At 37.7% G+C, this 8,083-nt stretch overlaps 1 protein-coding gene across 2 annotated transcripts; it reads right to left on the bottom strand.

The window, feature by feature from the left end:
* Window positions 1–706: 706 nt before the first annotated feature.
* On the bottom strand, window positions 707–7,575 carry LOC147555291 (protein LIGHT-DEPENDENT SHORT HYPOCOTYLS 4-like). 2 transcript variants are annotated; one of them, XR_015235125.1, is made up of 3 exons: window positions 7,485–7,575; window positions 1,852–2,271; window positions 707–1,766 (listed from the first exon to the last, which is right to left on the bottom strand). XR_015235125.1 is itself a non-coding variant. In XM_086663802.1 (2 exons), the coding sequence occupies exon 2, from the start codon at window positions 1,640–1,642 to the stop codon at window positions 1,070–1,072; it is 573 nt and encodes a 190-aa protein (XP_086519928.1). In that variant the 5' UTR covers window positions 1,643–1,766; window positions 1,852–1,991; the 3' UTR covers window positions 707–1,069. The 2 variants fall into 2 exon arrangements, 1 of the variants encoding a protein (XP_086519928.1); XM_086663802.1 differs by lacking the exon at window positions 7,485–7,575 and having other exon boundaries at window positions 1,852–1,991.
* Between the last annotated feature and the right edge of the window lie 508 nt (window positions 7,576–8,083).

Here is an 8,083-nt window from a genome sequence, read left to right as displayed (position 1 = left end):
GTGTGAGTGTGTGTGATTCTTTTTTTTTTCTTTGCAATGTGTGAGTGTGTGCCATCAAGAGGTAGAAATATGAAACAAGAGTACCCTTGAGCGCGTCCGTTGCAAAACCCTAGTTCTAGACTTGTAATATCAAAGCAATCTTTTCGAGGATAAGAGTAGAAAAACCATCAATCTATCAACTAATGAAATTTTTCTCTGAAGTTCACTTATTTGAATGGTAATATTTATATTTGATTACTGAAGAGATTAAGGTTCAAATCTACATTGTTTCTATCCAGGAGAGTACCTTATCCCCCTCCTTAAGTATCCTCATCGAAAAAAACAAATTTGATTAATGGAGAAACATTGATGTAGCTGTTAGTGACACTTATGAAAACTATCCAAAAGCATATCAATTATTAGGGCAACTAATTCACATTCACAAACAGTAGAGATAGATTTGGAAGAGTTAGACATATGTGACATGTATTTCTTGTCTAAGTTCTTAACTTTACTCCTTGAGGAACTGAAAGGCCTTTACCAGACATCATAAAGTATAGTATTATAAAAGGAAATTGGAATGATCAATCAAGACATAGTTGACATGACATAAATGAATATTTATATGCATACTATTTGGTGACCTAGCTAAATGAAGAACTTCCTATTTACTTAGTACAGATCTATTTATATAAATGAGAATACATAAACAAACAATGACAACAGATTCCAAACAGTACTTTCATTCAGACATCTACATAAAATAGAGCAAAATGTTAACTTAGAATGCCTACTTGACTTAAACATAAACTAAATTAGGGTTTTTACAACCAAAGAACTACATACAGACTAACTTACAGTAAAAACAGTTGCTACAAACTTAAGTACTTAACTAATTAGCAACATGCATACATATGTGCTTCATTTATTGAATAAAGTGAAAATAGAGATCTACCCATTTAGAAGACTAAATTACTAATTAATTTAGTTTGGGTAATTGATTAATAGTTCAACCAATTAATCTCCTTTAGGTGCTTTAATTAGTAATTGATGAGCTGATAATCATGGTAATGGAGAAAGTTAATTTCTCTCATTTACATGAATTACTTGATGAGGGTGGCAATGCTTGTGTTGATGAAGGTAGTTGATTAGGAAGACGCTTTCGTTTCTTCTTCTCATAGCTAATCCCTCTTGCTTTCGATTGTGAATCGCGAACTTCACGCAAGTAAAGTCTAATAGCTCGAGCTCCAAATGGATTGGTCTCCGGCATTCCGCCGTTCTCTTCAAAGGCGGCTCGGAGACGTCCAATGAGAGCATCGAGGCTTCCCCAAGCTTGACGGAGAGGGCAAGGGCACGGACCGGGTGGGTTTGGGTGGCCAAAGAAGGGACAGATGTGGTTGTGAACTTTGGTTTTGCCAAACTGATCGAGGTAGCGAAGGAATTCAAGAACATGAGCACTACTACAGCGCGAGAGAGAAAGTGGAGGTCGATGGTTCTTTAGGTATTGGCCAAAGGTGTTCCAGTCTCGACGTTTTTGGCTTTCGTATCGGCTGAGGGTTGGTGGAGAAGATGATGATATTGCTGCCATTGTTGAGTTCATGTTGGTGTTCTCTGAGCTAGAGCTTTCTGTTCCAAAAGCAAGTATTGATGTTTCCATGCTCATTATATATAAGATTTGGATGATCTAAAAAGTGTAATTTCACTTTGTTGTTGATGAGGAATATGAGAATGATCAAGCTCTCCCCTTTGGTTTGTTTCTCCTGTTAAAGTAACTAACTGGTCTTGACCTAATTTCAAAAAGAAAAATGTAAAAGATTCTTCTCTTTGTTCTTCTAGTTCTAATGAGAGAGAGAAAGAGAGAGTACTACTTACTTCAAGGAAGAAGAATGAGAACATGTAATTTACTTGGAAACATCAAGTATATCTCCTTGTTCTTCTTTTGGCTCCTAGTTGTTTCGATTTTGCTTCTTTTGTGGACTACTACTAAACTCTTAACTCTCACAATTTTGATCTTTCAGACAGATGCTTTATAACCCAAGAGGAGGAGGGGGATTTTATGGTTGAGGTTTGGTGAAGGATAAAATTGATGAAGAAACTTAAATCTCTTCTTCTTCTTCTTCTTGGGGTTTCTTTGAACATGAGCAAAAACCTAAGCTTGATGGCCTTGATATTAGACCTTTTTCCTTGTTAGAATTTCTTTCATTTTTTTTCACTATTTTTTAACTACTTGTCTACTAGCTTCTTTTCTTATGAGGGTTTCTTGCTATAACCTTTTATAAAGTAAGGCTACTACTGTTGAAAGTATCACCATCAAACTCTCCTTCATCTTCTAGAAGGTTCTTTCTAGAGAATTCTTTCTCTAGAATTATCCTTAACTATAAAAATATCTAGTATCTAGATTATTATTTTATTATTGTATTCTAGAAAACTACTTCTAGAATAATGGTTCTACAACTTTCTAGAGAAGCTTCTAGAAAGTATCTTACATATTCTAGAAATATCCTAGGACTAGTATAAATACCTATGTAACCCTTCTCATTTGATCACCACAAGATCAAGCAACTTGAGAGGTTGTGTATAAGTGAGAGTATATAAAGAGTGAGTGTGGGTGTAGTTAAAAAGAGTGTTTGAGTTGTGAGTCATAAGTCTATAAAGCAAAGTGTTTGTAATTATCTTTGAGAAATAAAAGTATATATTTCAAAGATAAAGTTCTCATCCTAAAGACATTATTTTCAACAATCTGGTATCAGAGCTAGACGATCAAGGATCGTTCTTTATCCGTTAAGGCTCGCTAAGTGTTATTCAACATTTGGAGAACAGTCTGGGACTGTGAAGAAAATTGGTCTGGGACCAAGTTTGGTAACTTTGCATCATCAAAGCAATGGCGGATCTTGCTAGCTCAACTGGTGGACTCACTAAACTCAACAACAGTAACTACAGATATTGGCAGACACGTATCAAGTCTTACTTGGAAGGGCAAGACTTGTGGGAAGTGGTTGGTGGTATTGACACTACACCAAAAGACAATGTTAATGAACTTAGAAAATGGCGAATCAAAGCTGGAAAAGCATTATATGTGCTGAAGACTACAATCGAGGATGAACTACTTGAGCATACTGAAGACGCGGATACACCTAAGGCAGCATGGGACAGGTTTGCATCCCTTTTCTCTAAAACTAACTTAGCTCGTCTCCAACTATTAGAAAATGAGTTGATGAGTACCACGCAAGGCAAAATGTCGATCAATCAATATTTTCTTAAAATAAAAAATATTTGTCGAGAGATTAATGAGTTAGATCCAAAGGCAAAAATCGACGAAGATCGGATGAAAAGATTGATTGTTCGGGGTTTGAAACCTGAATACAAGCAAACAATCACAGCAGTTCGTGGTTGGGCCACTCAACCATCTCTACTAGAGTTAGAGAACCTATTAGCTGAAGAGGAGACATTGTCCAAACAAGATTTTGGTGTCTCAACAAGGAATGAAGAGGAGGCATTCTTCAACAACAAGAGTAAAGGAAAATATGAAAGGAAAAACTTTACAAAATATGAAAGAAAGACAGAGAAGTCACATGATACGAGTTTAAGATCAAAGGGAACTCAAATTCCCAAGGAAAAATATCAGTCTACTAAGGGAGATCAAAGACGCAATAATGAATGTTTCAATTGCGGAAAAAAGGGTCATTTTGCCAGAGATTGTTGGTACAAAAAGAAACCATTTGAAGGCAATGTAGTAACTTCGAGTGGTCAAAAAGATAGTAGTGAAGATGAATGGGACTTTCATGCTACTGTGGCAGTAACTGGGTCCGCCCAAGAATCGAGTGCTGGAGAGAAGATAAATCCAAGTACAAATGAAGAAGAGCTAGCAGTAGTTGCAGCATCTGACCCTAAAAGAGTAAATTATGATGAAGATTGGATCGTTGATTCTGGGTGCTCCAATCATATGACCGGTGACAAGAAGAAGCTGTCAAATATGTGTGAGTACACAGGAGGCAGAGTGGTACTTACAGCCAGTAACTCAAGATTGCCAATTGCACATGTAGGAAAGTCAATAGTAAGTTCTCATCTCAGTCCTCAATAAGTGCAGTTACAAAACGTCTTCTATGTTCCAGGAATGAAGAAGAACTTAGTATCAGTGTCACAAATGACATCATCAGGTAACTATGTATTGTTTGGTCCTGAAGATGTAAAGGTATATCACGACCTTAAAATTTCAGGGACACCAATAATGAAGGGGCAACGACTAGAATCTATTTACGTATTCTCAGCAGAATCAGCATACGTAGATAAGACACGAAAGAATGAACTGCAGACTTATGGCATGCACGATTAGGACATGTGAGCTATCAAAAGATGAAGATAATGATGGAAAAAATCAATGTTGAAAGGTCTCCCACAATTAGATATACGAGGAGATACCATCTGTGCGGGGTGCCAATATGGTAAAGCACATCAACTACCATACAAAGAATCAAAGTTCATGGCTAAGGAGCCTCTGGAGCTAGTTCATTCAGATGTGTTTGGAAAAGTGAAGCAAGCATCCATCAGTGGGAAACGATACATGGTGACCTTCATCGACGATTACTCAAGGTATGTATGGGTATATTTCTTACAAAATAAGTCTGATGTCTTCGACATATTTAAGGAGTTTCCAGAAAAGATTGAAAACGAAGTAGGAAAGAAAATCAAGTGCTTACGCACAGATAATGGAGGAGAGTATACCTCCGAAGAGTTCTCAAACTACCTTAAAGAATGTCACATTCGAAGACAACTAACTTGCTCAAATACCCCACAACAAAATGGTGTGGCAGAGAGGAAAAATAGGCATCTTGCAGAAATATGTCGAAGCATGTTACATGCCAAAAATGTTCCTAGTCGTTTTTGGGCAGAGTGCATGAAAACAACTGCAGATATAATAAATAGACTTCCACAAGCAAAGTTAGGGTTTGTATCACCTTATCAGAAGTTGTGGAAAACTAAGCCTGCAGTAAGTCACTTTAGAGTTTTCGGATGTGTGTGCTACGTGTTTGTACCTGACCATCTACGTAGCAAGTTCGATAAGAAAGCAATACGATGCATCTTCGTAGGATATGATAATGAAAGAAAAGGATGGAAATGTTGCGATCCTACGACCGGTCGTTGTCATACATAATGTAGTATTTGATGAAGCTGCAAGTTGGTGGACGACACAACAGGTGGTGCTTCCAGACTCCGAGAGCTTAGAAGAAAAGCTCCAAGAAAAGTTAGGAGAAGATAAACAAAAAGAAGTACAACTTGAGGAAGAGGAGGAACTAAGTCCTCTAGAAGGAATCAGAGACGCTGAACTTAGTCCAGAAAGATTACATAGTCCACGGAAAACTGGGGTACACTCAGAGACTTCAGAAGAAAGACAAACAAATCAACAAAATAAAGAAGCAGAGACAACACTTAGAAGGTCAACCAGGCAAAGAAAACCTAACCCTAAGTATCATAATGCAAATTTAGCCGAGGACATAGAACCGACATGTTATGAAGAAGCTTCACAAAGGGTCGAGTGGCAGAAAGCAATGGAAGAAGAAATTTCTGCACTGAAGCAAAATCAAACCTGGGAGCTAGTTCCTAAGCCAAAGGATGTGAACCCAATATCTTGCAAATGGGTTTATAAGGTAAAAACTCGTCCTGATGGATCTATTGATAGATATAAGGCTAGACTGGTAGCTCGGGGATTCTCACAACAATATGGACTAGACTATGATGAGACATTTAGTCCAGTGTCTAAGATGACAACCATAAGAGTCCTAATAGCACTAGCAGCAAGTAAGTCCTGGAAGATGTGGCAGATGGACGTCAAAAATGCGTTCCTTCACGGAGAATTAGACAAAGAGATATGCATGGAGCAACCAAGGGGATTTGAGAGCAAAGCCAAACCAGCCTATGTTTGCAAACTGAAGAAGGCATTATATGGATTGAAACAAGCCCCGAGAGCTTGGTATGGCAAAATAGCAGAGTTCTTAGTTCAAAGTGGATATTCGGTTACACATGCTGATTCAAGCTTGTTCATAAAAGTACGAGAAGGAAGACTAACAATTATACTAGTCTATGTAGATGATTTAATCATCACAGGAGACGACAAAGAAGAAATCCATCAAACAAGAGAAAACTTATCAGTAAGATTTCAGATGAAGGAGCTTGGGGAATTGAAACACTTTCTTGGGCTTGAGGTAGATCGAACTAACCTTGCATATTTGTCTGTCAACACAAGTACGCCAAGGATTTACTACAAAAGTATGGAATGCAAGATTGCAAGCCTATCTCAACACCGTTGGAGCCTAATACTAAGTTGTGTGCAAAAGAAGGCAAGGACCTCAATGACACAACAATGTACCGACAATTGGTAGGAAGTTTAATATACCTGACACTGACACGACCTGATATAGCATTTTCTGTCGGAGTCGCAAGTCGGTTTATGCAGGACCCAAAGAAGCCTCACTTTGAAGCAGTGAAAAGAATTTTGAGATACGTGAAGGGTACTATTGACTACGGTATTTTATACAAGAAAGGTGAAGCTTGTAAAGTAGTTGGCTATTGCGATGCAGATTATGCAGGAGATCATGACACACGAAGGTCAACTACAGGATATACATTTAGCCTTGGTTCAGGAGCCATATCTTGGTGCAGCAAAAGGCAACCAACTGTATCTCTGTCAACCACAGAGGCAGAATATAGAGCAGCAACTATGGCAGCTCAAGAAAGCACATGGCTGATGCAGCTAATGAGAGATTTACATCAGATTGCAGATTCTGCAGTGACATTATACTGTGATAATCAGTCAGCGGTACGCCTAGCTGAAAATCCAGTATTCCATGCAAGAACTAAACATGTGGAGGTACACTATCACTTTATTAGAGAGAAGGTACTTCAAGGTGAGATAGAGATGAGAGCAATCAATACAGAGAACCAGGTAGCAGATATATTCACGAAAGGACTAGGCGTTGCAAAGCTTGGCGATTTTCGAAAGAAGCTTGGTATGACTTCAAGAGCTGAGCAAAGCCAGGAGAGTTGATGTTGAGGGGGAGTGTTGAAAGTATCACCATCAAACTCTCCTTCATCTTCTAGAAGGTTCTTTCTAGAGAATTCTTTCTCTAGAATTATCCTTAACTATAAAAATATCTAGTATCTAGATTATTATTTTATTATTGTATTCTAGAAAACTACTTCTAGAATAATGGTTCTACAACTTTCTAGAGAAGCTTCTAGAAAGTATCTTACATACTCTAGAAATATCCTAGGACTAGTATAAATACCTATGTAACCCTTCTCATTTGATCACCACAAGATCAAGCAACTTGAGAGGTTGTGTATAAGTGAGAGTATATAAAGAGTGAGTGTGGGTGTAGTTAAAAAGAGTGTTTGAGTTGTGAGTCATAAGTCTATAAAGCAAAGTGTTTGTAATTATCTTTGAGAAATAAAAGTATATATTTCAAAGATAAAGTTCTCATCCTAAAGACATTATTTTCAACAACTACAAATCCGGATTGAAAGGTGGTTTTGGTTGATTTGTGTAGTATCTCTCCCTTGTTTTTCCCATATTTCCATTGATATTTGTTTTTGGGAGACAACAAAATCTAGAGACTGGATAGCCTATTTGTACATTGAAAATGACCTTATGGGCGACCTACCACTATCCCGACTGAATCTGGGGTACATATTCCGGACACAAACCCCGGCTGCGATTTAGCTAGAATAGTGGTAAGGCATACTATCAGGGTTGTTTGTACATACAATTCTCTCATGCAATGTAGTTCTAGGCGGATTAGCTAACCGTTTAATCTTACTGCTCTATTACATGAGAAAGTTATCGGTATAGGTACATAAGTTTGTTGACTTCGACCTCCATGTGGCATAGTTGTTGGTGAGTTAGGTCATGGTATAATCTGGCAGCTCTATCACGTGAGACAGTTATCGGTCTGTACACATCGATTGGTTACCTTGAACCTCTTAGTTGTTTACTTCAATGACCACATTTAGTGTATAATTTGTTTACTTAATCTCTTGATGTACAAGAAGTAACAATCAAAACTTAATAGATTGGCAGGAATAAAAGGGAGAATCTCAATATCTGTGG

This window comes from Eschscholzia californica, unplaced genomic scaffold (assembly GCF_041429995.1).
Source record: "Eschscholzia californica isolate CP2 unplaced genomic scaffold, dmEscCali1.0.p SCAF_2, whole genome shotgun sequence".
Lineage (NCBI taxonomy): Eukaryota > Viridiplantae > Streptophyta > Magnoliopsida > Ranunculales > Papaveraceae > Eschscholzia > Eschscholzia californica.
Note: the sequence above shows the minus strand (reverse complement) of the source record. Positions and strands in the feature narration are given on the sequence as shown.

Excerpts from the sequence above, each read along its gene's own strand:
- LOC147555291 (XM_086663802.1), bottom strand. The coding sequence starts at position 1,642 with ATGAGCATGGAAACATCAATACTTGCTTTTGGAACAGAAAGCTCTAGC.